Raw genomic sequence first — 20,789 nt, 5'->3', positions numbered from 1 at the left:
TTTAAGTGTATTTTGTGTGCAATTTTCTTTAATTGAAATACATAAACGAGAGATAAAGGAAAAAAAGACCTGCTTTACATATATTGGTCAAATGTTTAGGGAAATCCCCCAAGATGGAGCAGATTTGTAATAAGGGAGAAATTACTCATTGACGTCCAGCTGAGCGCAGCCATACGGCTGCAAAGGAAAGCTGTACAGCTTTCTCAGAAACTTCGTAGTTAAGAAAAATTCGTCCTGGTCCGGGGTTCGAACCTGGGACCACCGCTTCACCGGAGCACTCACTCTACCAATTGAGCTAACCAGGACGGCAAGCTTAAGGTAAGGCGAGAGCGAATTGATCAAAAACTCGAAGTGGGAATTGTGTTGGTCAAATGTTTAGAGGAATCTATCACTCACAATCTATCTATCAGATATATCACTATCTATCTATCCCAATACCACTGCTTAATTTTCATTAAACATTTCAGCCATGGAGCTGACAATTAAGTTCCTGTGTGATATCCTTGGGATGTTTACAAGGAATGAGTTAATTTATTGTAGCTTATTGACATGGATTTCTTCCTCGGCTCTTCTTATTAAATCTATCACGTTGACTTCGTTCACAAGCCAGCGTATAACATCATTGGCATCGAAGCACGTTGTGTACGCCATAACCGGCTACGTTGCACTCATTAAAGCCCCCTTTTGACAAGTTGTTTCTTTAAGCTTACTTGTGCCCCACTTTAGACCCCTTTTGGAAGGCTGCAAGCATAATCCGCATTGTGGCCATCGAGCCTGTGAGCCTGTGACGATCCGTCTAGCATGAATAAATGGATAAATCATTAATGCAATTACAAGAACGCATATATGCGTAAGCAATATGTGACCGTTAATGCATGTCAATATAGAACAGTCGTACAAAGTTCAAGGGTAACAAATAAAACACGACGACGCACGGCGAAGCTAGCTGATTCTTGTAACCTTAAAGGGACACTGAGCAGAGCTTTATTAGATTTGATTTGTTAATAAAATACCTTTTCGGGGCCGCTTCATGCTATATTAATGTTTATCCGGCAGAAATAAGCATGCTAAGTCTAAGCGGCTCACCGAATTTGTGTGTATTTTCCTCTCATGCTGTTCGGAACTATACGAACCACGTACAACATTCCGGCTGCTTTCGCAGATCACAAGGCAGCCCATGAGCTCACCAACTACTTTCAAGAGTTACAGAATTAAACCATAGGCAATCGTGGAAGGCGCAACTGTCAGCGTAGCAGTTCTTGACTGAGATATACAGCCATGTAGACGGCCATGTATGTACTGCTGAGGTAACTTATTTTGGTGTCTTATTTCCTGTAATAATTCTCCCTATTTGAGAAATACATCAATGACATTGAAATACTTACAACGTGAAAGAGTCACCTTACTTGTTTTTGCGCATTTTGTGCATTTATTTTAACTCCCCTTCTTTTGTACCTAAATCTCCTCAGTAGCAGCAGTCACCCACTGAAAAAGAGCCGACTACAGTCGTTGAAAAATATTGATTACGCGTCCCAGAGCTCCACTAACGAACCATCAGTATGGAAACATGTGGCTCCTAAATACAGCAGCAATCTATGGCGTCAAAAGTGCTTCAAATTCAGCCGAAGACTGAAAAAGTCAAGCGAGCTCAACACTACTAATAACGTTAGCCACACTGACAATGTGTATTGATAACAAATTGTATTGAAGATAGTTTCTTGTGGCAAACAATTCTCAGCCATAAATTACTCGGACACATTGCCACGATACCATGACAACATTGACAAGGTGCTTTAAACGACAAACATTGCAGAAAAGCTATTCCTGACACAGAATAAAAATTAACTGCAGATTAAGCAATGATATCCATTACAACACTACAGGACTAACGCCCTAACGCTAGCAACACTAATAAGGCACTAACGAGGAACTATTTTAGGTACAGTTCGCGCGTAAGCAAGCGTCTGCACTCGTATGGAACCAAACAAAACAACGTTCGTTGATAGCAAAGTCACAAAGTCACTACTGGAAAATAAGTCTGAAGCAGCTGTCCAGGTGTGCGGGGCTGGTGAACGATTTGGTGAAGTCTACAATCTTGCGCAGCGCCTGCAGCCGGCTGTAGGGGCCTTCGAAGATCTTCTGCAGCGCGCACAGACCCTGGTAGTCCTCGTACTCCAAATCGTACACGGCTATTCCGTACTTCAAGACGGTGTGATTGGCCTTGAGCTTGCACAGCTGCGCGAATAGCGAGAAAACATTCACATTAAAATTGGTGCAAACATTAACATTTATGACACACAGGCGGATCACTCGATGCAACTGCTACAGAAATCTCTCTCCACCGACAACCTAAGGAAGCCCGCGTTTGATGTCCAGGTAACCTCCTTCCCTGTACCTTTCTTTCAAGCTACCTTAAAAAACTATGACAACGTATAGGCTAGGCTAGGCAACAGTAGCGAGGCTACTACACTGTTCACACCCAAAGCGGTGTAAACGTCACGAGTTTTGATCAAATGACAGTAAACGTTTAATGCAATTTTCGGAGCCTTTGCTGGTGGAAAAACATCAACATACACAGAAAAAGCCAGTCAATCAAATCATGACAATAACAAGAAATTGATGGACATGTCACTGTTCCTTTAGTCATAAAGACAACATTACAGCAGAAGACAGGCGACAGAGAGACAGACGACAGAGAGACAGACGACAGAGACGACAGCGGACAGCAAGACGACAGAGATTATATAAAAGTAACCGTAACGTTTGCGTGTTCATTCTTCGCTTATTAGCTGTCCACTTGGCACTAGACTGACAGAACAAAGATATCACGTTGTTTGTTTCAATTATCTGTCGATGCCGTATAGGCCTCTACGGGAGTAAAAGGTGGGTATACCGTCCTCTAGCGCAGTTCCCTTTATGTACAGTGCATGCTGCACAAGACGAGGGGCAGATTACGATCACTAAATAAACGGAATGCTTACTCTTGATAATGGAGGAATATTCCCATCGCAAAGCACAGTAACTTGAGGCAGTTAGCAATGAAAGGGATGTTTTAAATGCGGCACCAGATGTCCTGAAGTTAGCAAATAAATTAGGTGGAAACTTCGGTTACTATATCCGTTACTGCGAGAACATCGCATGCTTTCAAAAGGTAGTCCGTTTCCGTTGCTATCCCGGAGTATTCTATATATTTAGTGATTGAAATCTACCCCGGGACTCGAGCAACGTACAGCGCCCCTAACGGGGAGTCCGCTGGAGGACAGATTACACCCTTTTTGCTGACATACAGGAATGATTGTGTACACTGTGATAGCTGTAAATGTTATCCTCCTTACTGACCTTTTTCATTCTCTGTAAGAGTCTCACCTTTGAGCAGAAGCTCCTTTCGTCGTCGTAGCTAAAAACAAGCAGGTCTTCGGGCTTCCTGGTGTACATGACATCATACCTGCTGTCATACCTTATCCTCCTCCCGTACTCCTTGTCGTTACAGACCTGTCAAGACGAGTGAACAAAAACAAGCAGATAAGGTCAAAATCTGTAGGTTTTGAAGTATAGAGGAATGCGGACGACAAGGGCGATTGATCTTATAATATTCGTCAAATTTGCGCAAGCTAACTATAATTAAGCTAGCCTGCGAGTTTATCAAGGGAAAAACTTCTCACCTGCAAGATGCTTCACTACAGGGGGGGAGCATAGGGAACATTGGGGCTCGTGACCACACACGCATTTAGAAATAAATCACTCACTGATCTCACTGAATATAGGGAAAACATAGAGGCGTGTGTGTGTGTGTGTGTGTGTGTGTGTGTGTGTGTGTGTGTGTGTGTGTGTGTGTGTGTGTGTGTGTGTGTGTGTGTGTGTGTGTGTGTGTGTGTGTGTGTGTGTGTGTGTGTGTGTGTGTGTGTGTGTGTGTGTGTGTGTGTGTTTGTGTGTGGGTGTGTGTGCGCGCGCGCGCTCGCGAGTGTGCGCTTTAATCAATCGGAAATAGTAGTGTAATCATTTTTTACTGCAATGATAACTGGCTCTATTTTTCTAATCTTCTATGTTTGAGGCTATTTATGATGTCAGTAACCTAACAACGCGAAAGTTCAGCAGCGCGAAACACGACCATAGCGGCGGGCGTAGGAACGTCCTATTAAATCGCAAGTTCCACATAAAACGCGATCGAAAAGTGAGGAAAGTAGCAGTTCAAGCACCCTCTTATGCTTCCTAAGGCATTAAGATTTCTAGAACCGATGCCTGCTTTATGCTAATTAGCAGACAAGGCATTTAGATACGCATATGAAGAAAGCCAATGGCCACGGAAAGCGAGAAAAAAGGAGATTGTCTTCTTCTCATTTGTGGTATTGATCGTTGGGAATTTTGTAGGGTAACAATTTTTTTCCTGAAGCCGAACTCTACATGAATGTGCATTAGTATCAGTCGTGCTTGTGAGTTCTATGTATAGCCAAGGTTAGGTTACTTGTAAACATAAATACCCCCGAAAGCAGAAGAATTGACAGCCGTCGCCGTAGCTCAGAGGTAGAGCACCGGATGCGTAATTCAGAGGTCGTGGGTTCGGATCCCACCTGCGGCATGTGGTTGTTTTTTCTTCTGCTTTTCTAATCAATTAGCTTTAAGCGATAACATATTCAATAACATTCTAAATTGATCAACACCACAAAATAAATAAATTAATTTAAAAAAAATCCCCTCTGCCCCTTGGTTTCTGTGGCTGTTGGTTTCTGTCATATTTATAACGAGCCCCTCATTCCCCTTCCCTTGTTTGCTTAATTGCTTAGCGAGGGCCTCGGTTCTCGCAGCCTTGACGCCATAGGAAGCATAAGAGGGTTCTCACGCAGCTCCCACCTCCCCGTTCGATGACGTTCTACGTCACACCTGCGGTAACTCAGGACGTTCTACGTCCGCCGCTTATGAACGTGGGTGGCGCTGATGAACACTCTCAAGGTTAGGTTACTTGTAAACATAAATACCCCCGAAAGCAGAAGAATTGACAGCCGTCGCCGTAGCTCAGAGGTAGAGCACCGGACGCGTAATTCGGAGGTCGTGGGTTCGGATCCCACCGGCGGCATGTGGTTGTTTTTTCTTCTGCTTTTCTAATCAATTAGCTTTAAGCGATAACATCTTCAATAACATTCTAAATTGATCAACACCACAAAATAAATAAAGTAATTTAAAAAAAAAATCCCCTGTGCCCCTTGGTTTTTGTGGCTGTTGGCTTCTGTCACAGTTAGGAACAGGCCTTTTAAAATCTTTTTTATGCACACTAGAAATATCTCAGTCATGCATTCCGTCACGTAAATCTTCCTTGTCTTGAACCTGTTCACGGAGTACACTCGCATGTCAGACCACCACCACGCTGAACTGTATTGAGGGGTCCCATGACCTTGTGGCGTCATCACTACCTCCAACCGGGGCAAGGGGCTACCTAGCCATCAGACTACGCAAAACCGGTCCATCATGGCAGACAGGGGTTAAATTGATTGATCGGGGGATGTCACATGACCTTCCAACGTCAATACAACCTGCCCACAATGGCAGGTGGCAACCGGCCCACCGGACTCCGAGGTCACATGAACTTGTGACGTCATCACAACCTCCCCACAGTGGCAGGTGGCGACCGGCCCACCGGACTCCGAGGTCACATGAACTTGTGACGTCATCACAACCTGCCTACAGTGACAGGTGGCGACCGGCCCACCGGACTCCGAGGTCACATGAACTTGTCACGTCATCGCAACCTGCCCACAGTGGCAGGTGGCGACCGGCCCACCGCACTCCGAGGTCACATGAACTTGTGACACCATCACAACCTGCCCACAGTGGCAGGTGGCGACCGGCCCACCGGACTCCGAGGTCACATGAACTTCTGACGTCATCACAACCTGCCCACAGTGGCAGGTGGCGACCGGCCCACCGCACTCCGAGGTCACATGAACTTGTGACACCATCACAACCTGCCCACAGTGGCAGGTGGCAACCGGCCCACCGGACTCCGAGGTCACATGAACTTGTGACGTCATCACAACCTGCCCACAGTGGCAGGTGGCGACCGGCCCAACGCCCTCCGAGGTCACATGAACTTGTGACATCACAACCTGCCCACAGTGGCAGGTGGCAACCGGCCCAACGGATTCCGAGGTCACATGAACTTGTGACGTTTTCATAAATCCATCTGCTGATTCAGCTCTATGATTGAGGCGGTCCGGTCGGGTGCTAACTAGTATACAAGGAGCAAACCCGAGGTCCTTAAAAAATGACACACCAAGGTGCGAATGATGGGGATCCTTAATGTTATCGTGTTTCATTCTTAAAGTACGTCAAGTGTCCGCCAAGTTTTTTCACTGCACCTCCGTATAGGACCCGAACATCCTCGCGTCGAGGTCCTCCGCACACGGCACTCCGATGTCCTCATCATAGTCGCGGAATTTTTTCGTCCAGCGACCCTTCATGGTGACGGACAACAACCACTTGGTACTTGCGCCTTTCTCCTTCATAAACTCCACGGCATCCATCGTCGATGGCTGCAATAAATGGAACATAACTCTCAGAGTACAAGTTTAACCTAATCTTCGTCAGCTTACGCTGAACATCTGCAGTCCAATTTTGTCGACCACAGCGACACCTGTCGTGATGCGCAGCGAGTCGTTTATCAATTTCTTTGAAAGAAATATCAGCACAAGCGGTTTCCTATCAGGAATTACATGGAAACCAGCGATCACTTTACAGTCTACATGCTCACTGAAGGGGGGAGGGCAAAGAACTCGTGGTTTGGCTGAAAAGGTTGTAGCAGCACAGATTCTGTGACGTTAAATTGTTTGCGTACAAGCCACAAATACGAAACTTAAAATAATATATTTCCATCAGAGACAGCAGACAATCCATTCGAATTATTATTCTTAAACCCGTGCCCAGCTTTCCAGTATGTGCAGCAACGAGCGTCATATGCTGGTAGACATTACGAAACACAGGGTAACTCAATGAGGCTGTTTTGAGCTTGTCATTTTCACAGAGCCATAGCGTCCTGGGAAATTTATTTATTTATTTAGAACATACTGCAGGCCTACAGTAGGCCCAAGCAGAAGGGGCGAATACATAATATATGAAAAAAAGAACAGGTTTAGCAAAATTGAAAAATGTTAAATACAAGTTGTAATTCTACGTAAACATAGTGATTTCCATGACAGACTCTTTCTGCCCGCTTAAAAATCTGACCGATAGAATGCTTCCTGCATTCACACTAACTATTTCAGACGGGCATAGAAAATCAACGTTATTTACCGAACATTGCAAACTCCCACTGTGAATCTGAGTGTTCAGCGCCAGAAGGCACGTGGTGGCAGCCGAGCGAACTAGAAGTGTTTGTCCAGATTTCGTAGGCTTGCATCACGTCAGGTGTTAACGAGCTTATCGGTAAGTATTAATCAGCTAAAGAATCATAACTTTAAAGTGTTTAGTAACTTTAGACGCTACAAGCAATGCACAATATTCGCAGCTTGAGACGCGTAGTATTATAAGATACGTTGCCATATTTCTTGAACTTCCTTACGTATACGAAGTTTCCAATATGTATTTCATATTAATACCAAAGCACTAATGCTGATGACGGTGATATTGCACCTGTAAAATTTGTTTTTGAGATATTAGAGCTCCTGTGCTTGCTAATGCAAAAACTCTCTTATCAATAAAATACTTTTCGAACTGATGCAGATATAGAAACCGCAGTAGTTTTCAAAAACGGACATAAAACGAAATGTCTAAATTTACAGCAGTATCTATTTTGCCTATGCTTTCCTAGGGTTTATAAAAACAACTCGCGAAAGACTTGCTAAATTTTGCAGCAAATTGAATTTCACCGCAATATGTATTTCTTTGAGGGTGATTACCGAAACCGCATGATTCGCACAAGAAAAAATAATCCTTTCTGACTTCGAAAGCAAAAAGGTAGGCATGAGTATTCAGACTTTTGCAAATGCCTTCAAACGCTCTCAGTCGTTATATATCAGACGATAAATGAATTCATTCTCCCGGAATCTGATCTCCAGCACCGTTTATACTGTGTTCAAGGGTGAAAAGGCATATCCTGCTTTCAGGGCATAACTTCAGGGGACCCACTACGGTACCTCAGTAATGTTTTATTTCTTAACCATTATTCTATTTTTCCCGGCCGCGGCGGTCGAATTTCGATGGAGGCGAAATTCTAGAGGCCAGTGTGCTGTGCTATGGCAGTGTACGCTACAGAACCCCAGGTGGTCGAAATTTTCGGAGCCCTTCAGTACGGCGCCCCTCGTATCCTGAGTCGCTTTGGGACGTTAAACCCCCCTAAACCAAACCAAACCATTATTCTATTTTTTCCTTCACACAGAATCGTGAGTTCCAGAGATAGGCAACAATATCTCTTTCCGACACGCATTTTGTTGTGCTATCCAGGAAGATCAAAATTTGTAGGCGTACATTTTGATTGCAGAAGAACTTGCTTTGGGGCTAGTTGGTTCATGATTGAAGTTCAGAATGGCGCAAAAGACGCACACACAGGAAAAAAGGGGATGACACAAAGAGGCGCTCTTTGTGTCATCCCCTTTTTTCCTGTGTGTGTGTCGTTTGCGCCATTCTGAACTTCGTACATTTTGAGCCCCCTATTTGACAAAAATAACCTGAATGGCTCAAAAATCATGAACAACGCACGCGCAATTACTTCCCTGTTCTTTAAAAAGTGACGTCTATGCCTAATTATTTACTTTATCATCTGAAGCTATTTTCGCGCGAAACCTCAACTACAGTATGTTGGTCAAATTTTTAGTATCCATTAGTAAAATATACCTTTGCGTCAAAGAACAAATTGTATCACCTGACACTAATTCCTTGGCGCACCGTGTTACTACTCGACGTACAGGAAACGACGTCTTGTGCGATGGGCTAAATAAAAAATAGTTTCGGTGCTACTACGGCAGCTAGTGGTTCTAGCAGCTACTGGTCCCAGCCGCTGCTGGGAAAGTGCTAACCAATCAGCACTCCTGTAAACAGCAGGTTCCCAGTTAGAAATCTGCTCCTGGAATTAACGCCGATGTTTGCGGTTCGTTGTTCCACTACTAAACAAATTGTTAAGCAGATGAATATTCGTGGAAACAAGTAGCCTACGTGGCAGTCGTGACGCTTTGATACTGTCGCTCTTTCGCTTCACAGAAATACTTTTGTGTGCAGGTACCCTAATACCTTCTAGTTCGTGCTGCTAGCCAAATTTTTCATAAGTAGACTGTTTTCACTTCTAGCATGACAGCATGTAAAGAGTTTTGTTAAACTTGCACGCTCGCACTGTCTCTTTTTTTTTAAGTTTCCGCGGTTCCCTATGATTTTCGCGGATATACATTTTTATTACTTCTTGTGTTGTTACTCATATAAAATAAATCAGGAGCTCTGATCATATTTGCTTCATATTTTCTTTGTAGAAAAGGATCCGAAATACTTTAAAGCTAAATAAGTTCTACGTCTTTTTCGAGCCTACACAAAAAGCCCTCACAGCAATAAAGGCAACCTAAAGCGAAAGAAATTGCTGCAATGTGCAGACAGTTAAGTACGTAAAAAGTGAAAAAATCGCCGTCGTCTGCATAGCCGCTTTGAAAGTTTCAGGAATATATCGCCATCTCTCGGGGACTACAAGAACTTGGTGACTAAGCATTCGGCAAAGTTCAATAGAGGGCACCATCATGCATCATCGCATCATCTTGGCCTCAAAAATTTGCTCTCCACAAGCCCACCTGGTTAGAACTGACACAGGTCTGCATGTCACTATGGAAACTTGTCTCAGATGGCAACCGAGCTGCATACTGCACTCACCATAGTATAACGATAGGCGGCTCTTCCGGGCCATGTTTCCAGAAGAGAAGTTGGCGGCATGACGACGCAGTTTCGCCTCTCGTGATCTCCATAGGCGTAGTGACCGCGTGCGATGAACATATCCGGGTTGTACCGATCCCTTAATAGAGTTAAATTGCATTGCGCTTGAACAAATGAAAAGTGAAAACTGATTTTAATTTCATCAAAACTCCCAAAAACAAAAGGAGAACGGTGCTCATGTCGGGGGTCCAAATTCTAAGCAAACACTAACGGCACCTTTGACAAGCGAAACATTGATGCATCGGACACGTGTCGTGTTTGTATCAGTTCCGCAAATCAGTGATTGTATCGCGCCGATGCGCATCAATAATGCGCAGTAGGTAGAGAGCTCTTGCTCGTGCTTATAAAAGCTGTGCCCTCAATAAACAATGGTCATTCTTGCACTGACCATGCTGCTGTAAGCGTCGTCCCTCCGGCTGGGTACAGTTGACTCTGAAAATCAGCATCGCCGTTGATGTCACGCTTTAACCGCCTCCCTTTGTTTTGACGTCCAGCAGCTTGTGGGCTAAAGCCTCTTAAACGTGTTGCCTCCATCGAAACCCGTTTAAGAGGCTTTAGCCGAAACGCTGCAGCACATCAAGACAAAGAATGTTTCCGTCTGCTGTGCATTGTCAGTGCACGTTAAAGGTTCCCAGGTGGTCTAAATTATTCCGTGTACCTCCACTACGGCGCCGCTTTCTCTCTTCGTTCACTTCCACCTTCCTCCTTTCCCATACGTTGCAGTTCGGGTGTACGCCGAGATATGTGAGACAGTTACTCCGCCATTTCTTTTCCTGAAAACAAATTTTCATTTCTCTATTTTTTTTCACCTTAACGTCTCGAACTGAATTCTCGGACGATCAATGATTCATTATAACCGTTCGATATGACATATAAAACGCCGTCCCGCTAATGGCAGCGTCATTCTTGCTTGAATCAGTTCACGAAACAGCTAGAGCTGATCACTCCCAGTTGCGTTTAAGAAAGCGCCCGTTAATCTTTCGGTTAATGAATGAATTATAAGTTTACCGCATTGCTTCCTGCAAGCCAATTTTCCAAGCCTTGGTGTACACAGATATGCCGAGAACAACGTAGGCTGTCTTCCCCATCTTCTTCGCCTTGTCTGCTTGCGCGCCTAATACCTGGAAAAGAAACATGTGGTTATTACCAAGAAGCGGCCTAAACAGTTAAACTTGGAGAACAGTGAGCATGCGTTTAAGCCGAAAGCAAAAACTATGCAGAGCCACAATTAAAAGAAAACCCAGGAGGTGTGGACAAGTCTTTGTAGTTCTCACGGCTGCCACCGTCTACCGCGTGGCGCTGAACACTGAATATCATCGCAAGTATTTCGTATTTTCGGTACACCTCATTTATTTTCTATGGCTGCCGGAATTAGTTGCGGCAGAGGCAGGAAGTAGCTTATTGGTCAGATTTTGCAGCGAGGAGGAAGAGTCAGCCATGATAATCTACACGTTCTCGCAGAATCTCCCGACATTCTGTACTTTTCTCAGATTTACAAGTTTAAAGCATCCCCATTCTGTTATGAGGTGTTTGACACTGACGGCCAACAGATGGCTGAATGTCCAGAAAAGCGGGGCACAGAGGAGAGACCGAAGCCCCTAAGCCACGTCGCCGGGCATTTGCTGCATTCGTCGAAGTCCTATGGTTCGGTTGGGTGGGAACCAGAGTTCCTCGCACTTTCCAGAGACTTTGCCAGAGACTTTGGCGAAATGCTACCCAGGTTGGCCTGCCCTAGAGGGGCAGTCGCATATGCCTTTCTCGCATATCGCTTTCCAGAGATGGAAAACGCTGGCGGCACATACCGAGCGACACAGCACGGTTTCATTAAAGGAAATCGCTTGTACTCTTTACACTTCAAAAAGCGTGCACATTATCAGGTCTAAAGTATAGACGGGCACTCATCCAAGGCTATTTCTCAATTCAGATGTGGTTTCTCAATTCAGAGATGTGTTGTAATCGGCATGTTGCTTATGTTTAGGGATACGCTTCTGAACTGTCGGTCGCTTTTTCTTTACGTCGCAACACGAGAGTGCACCCCAAAATTTCAAGGGATATGCTGCACCGAATTACGTTAGTTCTGGGATGCAATATTCTTGCACTCTATAGAACACGCCAGTCTTTCCTGGTGAAAGTACACTAAAAAGAGGCCAGGACGTGTTTGTCCCCTGTGTCTCATAGAGCTTTAGCAAGCAATTTATTATGTCCAGCGCAAGACGGGTATTAGGATAGCATGTTTTGGTGAGGAGAAGAAAGTTAAAGCTCAAATCATTTCATAATATTTGGTATTCAAAATTTCGCATTCAAAAAGAAAGGTACGGTTTTCATCCGCAATACAGATCCAAGAGCTCTCATCATGACTATAAAGTGCGGTTTCAGAGCTAGAACTCATAATGTTCTAATCATCGTTCTTTTTTGCGCAATGTTCGAGAATGAAATGCTCTTAATCCTGCGTTACTGCTAATGACAACGATATTTTAATGCCAAAACATCGTAGCGTCAGCGGACGTCAGAAGTTGTTTCAAATTAGTCCGAAGCTTCCATTGCTTTCCTTGTTTGCTTCACGGCGCGGTTCAGGTGCCCACAGTTACACAGATACTTCTCCTTTCCTTTTACCTTACTTTCCGTTCTTAGGAAAAGCAAAATTTTCAACTTATGTTTCCGCCGTAGCTGAGTGAATTGACGGTAGGTTTACCTTACGATGGCTAGAATCAGCCCTGACGGTTCGCCGCTTATTGCTTCCGGCTCCAGCATCAAGGTCATTGAACTTAATCTCTCGGTTACGGAGGCCAAATTTTTACAAGGGCAAAATCCAGAAACGTTTGTCGTCACGTAAAAGTGCCCCACATGACCGAAATTAATTCTGAATCCTACGGCGTCGCTCATTCTTTAGAAGCAGCTGCGATACATTAAACCAGAAGCACCACCATGGCACGGAGCTTTCCTACTAGGCCACTGCAGAGAAGTGCTGTTTTGGGGACAGAAAAACAACTGAATAAAAATACTCCCAATATAGCTCACAAAACGAAATACAGCTCACCTTCAGACAATCGAAAAGCGATGGTATATCAGGCACAGAGAAGTTGAACGTAGGCACGTCGATGACTCCCGTGTGAAAGATGCCCCTGCTCCAGAAGACGTCCAGCAAAACCTGGTTTGTCCCTTCGAGGTCTTTGGCCACGGCATCACGGTGCCTTTTACATCCAAGGAAAAGCCAGATAAATGTGGTTGCATGCATACATTCCATTAAAGTATATTTCTTTAAAATCGCATAAGAACACACCAGTACGCGCTCTAGTTCTCCTGTGCATGTACTTATACGAACTCGCAATATCTTTGCCACAAAAGAGAATTTCATTCAAAAGCTTAAGGGAAGCAATAAAAATTGCTTCGTGTTTAAAAATAATTTTTTGCATACCAAGGACAGTTTTTAAGAAAAGAGATAATACCTTTCTTTTAGCGCCCCCGGAATAATAACAAGCTTTCGTTGCAATAACGTCTTTCCATCACTGCTCTCTAACGCAACACTCCATACCTTGGTTCTTTGAGGTCTATCTTTAAACAAACAAATAAAGTAAACAAATAAATCTCTCACTGTGTAGCACACGCTGAATGCCACAAGAAAGCTCACAGACCCGCCGCGGTGGCCCAACGGTTAAGGCACTCGGCTACTGAGCCGGGGTATCCGGTTTCGAACCCGACCGCGGCGGCCGCGTTTCGATGGAGGCGAAGCGCAAAAGTGACAGCGCATTAAAACTGAACTGTCTTCCCCGCGACAGCCACAGTTACGAAACAGAGTACATTGAGTGTCTGTGCCCAGTCAGCAGCCAGTGAAGACATCATATACATGCACGAATCAACACCCATACTTCCTTTCATCTATACAACCTACTTTACTTAGTTGCGATCTGTGCAATTCATAAGCGCGATGAGGAGCAGTTTTGAATGGGGCAGCATTAGAGTTTTCGCAATAAACAACGCATATGTCCGATGTCACGAAATCCGCTGATTGGTAGAAAGAGGTCATATGACCTTGCGGCGTTATCAGAAGCTGCACTGATGCCACCCGGATTAGGCCGAGAGAGGTGACGTGACCTTGTGATGTTATCACAACCTGCCCACCTGGTTGTGAGCAGCCCAGTCTCTAGACAGTAAACTCTATCAAAAATCGGGAAAAAATGGAGTATATGGAAATTTCGGCGCCTTGACAGCGTAGCGAATGCTTGCTACTACAGCTGTCAGTGAGAATATGGCGATTGATGTACCGAAAACTTCAAAAGAACTGGCGCGAACACAGAGATAATTTGGAACAGAAACTGCGACAAATGTGAAATCTATACCATCGGATGCTACCTTTAATTTGACCTAGGTGTCCCCATAGTATATTAGGAATTTGTCATGTTAACCTCCGTGTACTTCCCCGTTGAGCAGGTAGCGGCTTGGTCGCACACTGTGGCCTGCTCAATTTAAAGGGACTCTGAAAGAACTATCTAGTCTTTGATTAGAGTAAAAATGGCTCTTTCTGGCCATGGTGATTTTTGTCCAGCCGCAAATGACGCATTTATTGCTAGGAAAATTGCATTTCAAAATTATTTCAACACCAGATATTAACTCCTGGATTAAGAGAACTTCTTGCTGGGCTAATTGGTAGTTCACTGTAAAGGACCCAAAAACCACACAAACATACCTATCAAATACCTATCATAAAGAAATTCGGCAGTGATTCGTTTAGCCTCCCGCCTTTATCTGTTTGCGGCTGAGATTGATTTGTTTCAAAGCGGGTAACTGCTGACCAAATGAAATGAAAATTAAAACAATCTGATTTAATGTGCCACTCGCGTGCTTTCGTGCGCATGCGGTCTGCTATCCTGTCTCGGTCATCACCACTTGTTACCCATCTTTGAAAATCTTTCGCACGCAACCCTTCTGCCTATATATGGTGTCACCTTTCAGTAAAGCCAATAGTCAATTAGTACTTGTTTATGTGCGTGTGTGTGCGCGTGTGCGCGTGTGCGCGTGTGCGCGTGTGTGGAATCGCGGGCGTGCGTGCGAGTACGTGTGCGTGGGTGTGTTGTGCTTTGTGTCTGTTGTTCTAGAACTTTTTACAAGATCGATATGCACCCAACCTGCCCAAAAAGAAGTTTTAGCGTAGTTTCTCACGCGTGTTTCGTTTATTCACTTCTGTATAAGTCAGTTCATTATCTGCTAGGACTCATAGTTTTACAATTTGATTTGGTTTGGTTTATGGGGTTTAACGTCCCAAAGCGACTAAGGCTATGAGAGACGTTTTAGGGAACTTTCTCACGCGTGTTTCATTTATTCACTTCTGTATGAGTCAGTTCATTATCTGCTAGGACTCATTGTTTTACAATATGGTTTGGTTTGGTTTATGGGGTTTAACGTCCCAAAGCGACTAAGGCTATGAGAGACGTTTTAGGGAACTTTCTCACGCGTGTTTCATTTATTCACTTCTGTATGAGTCAGTTCATTATCTGCTAGGACTCATTGTTTTACAATATGGTTTGGTTTGGTTTGTGGGGTTTAACGTCCCAACGCGGCTAAGGCTATGAGAGGCGCCGTAGTGGAGGGCTTCGGAAATTTCGACCACCTGGGGTTCTTTAACGTGCACTGACATCGCACAGTACACGGGCCTCTAGAATTTCTTCTTCAAAGAAATTCAACCGCCGTGGCAGGGATCTAATCCGCGTCTTTCGGGTCAACATCCGAGCACCTAAGCGTTGGTCAACCAATATAAAAAGTAAGTAAAAAGAAAAAAATGCCCAGGCTTAGCTTGGTTAAGCCAAGAATGCGTTGCATATTGCGTGGTCTTTTTGCGCGAGGTATTGCTTGGCGGCACTCGATTTTCCCAGCAGCTTTTCCTCCGTGACGTATGGATGGATGGATGGATGGATAGGAGCGCCCCCTTTGAAACGGGGGGGTGGCAACCGCCACCATGCTCAGCCGTCTTTTTTCTTCTTTTTTCTGTTTTTTTCTTTCTTTTTCACGTGGTTTGGTGACGTCACGGCACCACGTGACGTGACGTCACCAAACCTCGTGACGTCACGTCACGTGGTTTGGTGGCTGCCCGGCCGCACCCAAGAGCTGAACTGAGTGATTGCAATATGCTACGCATAAAAGAAGAAGGCACTGGTGCAACAGGCTCTGTGGAGCTCACACGGCGGCGAATCCAACGCCGAACTCTGTCCGGGCATATCTCGGCACAACGCTGAGGAAGGACCTCAGGTTCGGTTCGAATGCCTTAGGGTCGGTGAACTTGTTCTTGTCACCAGCGTAGGCAGAGTCGAAGAAGATGAAGTCGCAGAGGTTGTCAGCGGGGAAGACAGTGTTCTCGTCCGTGGCCTGGCCGAAGGTGCAGAAAAGGGTCTCGTGTTCCAGCGGTTTGTCTGGGAAGAGAGGTTACAAGTGACTCAGTAGTCTGATTAAAGTCCTATTAATTAGCTTAGCAGGCAGTGGAGTCGAGTTTTGTCAATATCGCGAACTAGACTGCAGGTGATTACGTTTCCATTTATGAATGAAGAGTGCATTTTCCTCCATACATTTCTCCTCCAAAGTTTCTACTCCATGGTAACCGGAAGAGAAGTTTTATACAAATTTCCGCAGTTTGAACTGTAATGACATGCTGAAAGAACAACACCCCTTAGAAGCTGCACCACGTGTGTCGGTAAAGTTATATCCTATCTTAATGTAACGGCGAAATTCGCTGGTCGGTAAGTGCAGCGGAGTTTGACACGTTATTTAGTTGGAGTTGGGAAAAGCAAAACGCTGCTTCGAACTTCTTTCCCCCTGACTTCGGTGATCTTGGAAGAACTGCCTAGAGGACGCTGCCACCTCGCCGCGCTTCCTGTTGCCTTTTCTCGCCTCTCCTGTTTCTTTTGTACTTCTGCTTTTCCTGGCCCCTCATTTCCTCCTTTTAGTTCTCTCTTAATAGGCATGAGCCTAGATAAAAGCAGAAATAAATATGACGGAATACCCCGTTACACCTAACAGACATCTAAATTAGTAAAAATAAATTAGCAGTTTCGAAAAATGTCGAATGTGACTTTACTACATTACAGTTACAATGTATTACAATTAGGAACAGCCGCGGTGGCTCAGTGGTACGGCGCTCGGCTACTAACCCGAAAGACGCGGGTTCGGTCCCGGCCGCGGTGGCTGAATTTCGATGAAGGCGAAATTCTAGAGGCCCGTGTGCTGTGCGATGTCAGTGCAGGTTAAAGAACCCCAGGTGGTCGAAATTTTCGGAGCCCTTCCCTACGGCGTCTCTCATAGCCTCAGTTGCTTCGGGACGTTACACCCCAGTAAACAAACAAACAACTAGGAACAAGAAATAAAGGTGGCAGGTGCATCCATAAAGAAAGGGAGTGATTGTGTATTCATACTGGAGAATTCGATTTCAGGAGGTAAAGTCACAGCCATAGCCTACAATGCAGCCGCTCGCGTTGAGCGATACGGGGCAGTGAGAGCTAATAGGGCTGTGTACGCTATATGCGAGCTTAGCAGCCTTTATCAACATTGAGTCACAGAACCAGAGAAGGTCAGCATCGTTAGCTTAGTATCGAAATCATCCTCACCCCTACTGTTTGCAAAGCATCCAATCAAGGAAAATACACTCTGCACCACACAGATTCAGCGCACTGAATGGGAATAAGAGCCTTTTCAGGATGCCACCGCGACAGAAGTTGGGGACCCCCTCGACGCTATGGTGCTATGAGGAGGGGCTCCCGCCTGCGTCAGTAGTTGCAAACAAAGGCTAATTGAATACTGGTAGACACGAAATAAAAATTACTTCAGACGCCACTCAGCTGATTGCCAGTTGATGGTTTCTTTTATAGACCCATAGCATTGATGGGTCAGTCACGTTGCTCGCTCTATGCGAGACCGAGGCGCTGGACGAGAGGGTTGAGCCAAATCCTTCTGGATAACCTTCCTTTCTTTCTTCTACCTCTTCTCTCTCGTTCTCTCTCGAAGCGCTAGAAGCAACTGCGCTAGGCTTCATCAAAACAGCACCTCGCAACCCATACGAAAGTTAGGCGGATGAGAGGAGATTTCCAGAACCACGCTTAACAGACTGACGCAGAGGAACGCGTAAGCGACGTGGACCACACCTGGCTTCCGTTTTAGGTGATGTTGCCAACTCTTACTCCATCCAGAGAGCTGTTTTCCTGCGTTTAGTCTGCAATATGATCCCCCCCCCCGCCCTTCAATGGCGCCCCCTTACGCCTTTTCGCCACGATAGATTTAAATTAGGTCAAATTACCTATTTAAACAGTGAGACCCATTATCTAACAGTGGGTCACCCATTAAACTTCTTGCACATGACCATAGCCGCTTGATCCAAGTGACCTCCAATGACAACGATAAAAGCCGATGCTTATGGACTTGTGTCCCATAAAAACACCATGGCAACTCTCCCTCGCCCTCATAAGCGGGGCGACAATCCGAAGGAGAAGGCAGAGAGGACTTACGCGTCGTGGTGGTCGTCGTCGTTGTGGTTGTGGTCGTGGTTGTTGTCGTGGTAGTGGTAGTGGTCGTTGTAGTGGTCGTGGTAGTTGTAGTGGTTGTGGTAGTGGTCGTGGTAGTGGAAGTGGTAGTGGTGGTGGCGATGGTTGTCAGGGGAGGTGGTTCCGGCGTCTCCGGGGCCTCTTCTTTGGGAGTGGTGGCGTTGCCCGGCGACGCGGGTATAATCACCGGTATCACAGCTTCATCTACGCCGCCGTGCTCCACAGGTATCTCGTTTTCTGCGCATCGCGCGGGTCGCATCGCGATGAACTAACACCTGTGCAACCCGCAGACGATACACTATCGATACAGCAAAAAGTTGCTTGATTGATTCGATGCCTAATCGAAAGTAAAAAGTGCCTCGAACTATTGTGAGAGGCAATCGACTTACTCTGAATTTCGTAGTTAACCCGTACTGATCCACCAGTGTAACCAAAGTGTCTGGGTCCCCTCACGAGTTGTGCTTAAAGCGTTTCGTTTCTTGGTTTGGTTTATGGGGTTTAACGTCCCAAAGCGACTAAGGCTACGAGAGACGCCGTAGTGGAGGGCTCCGGAAATTTCGACCACCTGGGGTTGTTTAACGTGCGTCTTAGCGCGAACAGTCCTCTCGTGTAGGCATAGAAAAGTCATTTCTTTCGTCTGTACCCTTGGCACAGCACCATTTTTAGCCATGTATTTCAAGCTGGGCATGAATGCGACCGAATGGCCTCGTGTTGTCCAAATGGCAATCACTGGCCAATCAGTAGCCATCAGCCTATTGCTGATGTCTATATTGGTTAACTGATATTATTTGCGTCGAATACTGTTCGCTCGTACAAGGTACAATGCGTACGGTCAGATTTTTCACGAAACGCACAAAGAAATCGGAGATGAAGGTGTGTCGTATCTTACATGTTGCCCCCGATCATAAGCATTCGTTTAAGTTAGCCTGTAATGCTGATAACTACTCTCACTAGTCCGGCAGACCAACTCGCCTTCAAAGAATAGTAGACAAAGCAAGGTTTAACTGCATTTCCTGTAGTCCTTAGCAGCAGGTCTATTCATAAACAAAGAACGTCTTTGCTATAATTAGTCTAGCCAGGAAAATTTGCATTCCGCCATTTTAAGGTCTGACGCTGTGATCTCGGACGTTGCGCTTGACATCATCCACTGTCCGTTAACAGATATTCCTACTTGACGTCGTTAAATTTACTGCACAGCAAAAGATACCTCCTGTAGCATCATGAAACAAATAGCAATTTTTCTAATAAATGCTATACTTTATACAGTCAATGAGGCTGTACTTTTGGCTCCAGATAGCCTTCTTGTGGCATTTACTAAGTTTTCTCTCTCTCTCGGCCCTCTCTAATACCTTTCACTGACAGTAAAACTGTTTTTATTTCGAAATATTCCTGCTCTCCGTCACTCATCGTAACAACTATACCTAATCCCAGGCTCAATTTCCATCTTTACTCAGCGAACATTATTTAGCGGTTGCATGCGAGATTGAAGTGTATGTTGTGCAAAGCGAAAATGAACGTCCTGTTTTGTAAGCGTTTTGTACTAAGCCCAGCGTGTAGTCATATGTGAAAAAAAGCTTTGGTTGACATTAAGTTGCCCAGAACAAAGAGGTTCGAGACATCCCGTTCAGTTTAACTCGCTTCATTACGTCAGTCGGCAAAAAGAAGAAATCGCTAAAGCGAGACGTAATTAATCTACATAGATGGCGCTTGTGCATCGACCTTCTTGCTCAAGTGCTATTGATTATCAGTATTATTGTTCTTAGCAGCCCAATCAAGACCGGATATATCGAACCCGGATATTTTAAATTATTCGCTACATCGAACACAATGAATGGTTTATTGGTTTATTGGGGTTTAACGTCCCAAAGCGACTATGTCTATGAGGGAGGCCATAGTAGGGCTCCGGAAATTTCAACCACCTGGGGTTCTTTAACTCCAGGTGGTCGAAATTTCCGGAGCCATTATCCTCACGAAATTTCTGTGTGAATGTATAAGAAAGTGATTTAGTATACCGAATTCCTGATTTCGTAGGTCGTTCCTTATATTGTAAGGCGCGCCACGCCCCTGCAAGTGGCGCTTCTCCTAACGGTTCCCTTCGATCACTCTTAGCGCAGGGAGGAGATGGATAGGCTGTTCGCCGTTGTGCACAGGCAGCGCTAGCTCTGTGAAACCACGTGACGAGTTAAACGTGAGATGTGCTTTAGGTCGACCTTCGGCTGATTTTCGAACCATATCGCTGTCAACCGGCGAATCCAACCTAAATATGTAAAGCTTATATATTATATATATAAAGCGGAAACTGCACCTTAATTTTAATTGGATTATACTATTTACAGTGTACTGGTAACGGGTTATGGTATCTTATGATCATCCGTA

At 45.1% G+C, this 20,789-nt stretch overlaps 1 protein-coding gene across 1 annotated transcript in view; it reads right to left on the bottom strand.

Moving 5' to 3' along the window:
• Window positions 1-2,022: 2,022 nt before the first annotated feature.
• The window catches only part of LOC149348368 (uncharacterized), a 21,240-nt gene continuing 2,473 nt past the window's right edge, over window positions 2,023-20,789 (bottom strand). Inside the window, exons 3-10 of the mRNA XM_089541731.1 lie at window positions 18,378-18,650; window positions 16,067-16,295; window positions 12,932-13,085; window positions 10,903-11,015; window positions 9,835-9,973; window positions 6,351-6,524; window positions 3,367-3,492; window positions 2,023-2,235 (exon numbers count right to left, since the gene is read on the bottom strand). Coding sequence (XP_089397857.1) covers window positions 2,023-2,235; window positions 3,367-3,492; window positions 6,351-6,524; window positions 9,835-9,973; window positions 10,903-11,015; window positions 12,932-13,085; window positions 16,067-16,295; window positions 18,378-18,650 — 1,421 coding nt within the window. The remainder of the gene's footprint in view (window positions 2,236-3,366; window positions 3,493-6,350; window positions 6,525-9,834; window positions 9,974-10,902; window positions 11,016-12,931; window positions 13,086-16,066; window positions 16,296-18,377; window positions 18,651-20,789) is intronic.

Source organism: Amblyomma mixtum, chromosome 4 (genome assembly GCF_055824585.1).
Source record: "Amblyomma mixtum isolate Tamu chromosome 4, ASM5582458v1, whole genome shotgun sequence".
NCBI classification, from domain to species: domain Eukaryota; kingdom Metazoa; phylum Arthropoda; class Arachnida; order Ixodida; family Ixodidae; genus Amblyomma; species Amblyomma mixtum.
This window is presented reverse-complemented; position numbering and strand designations above follow the sequence as displayed.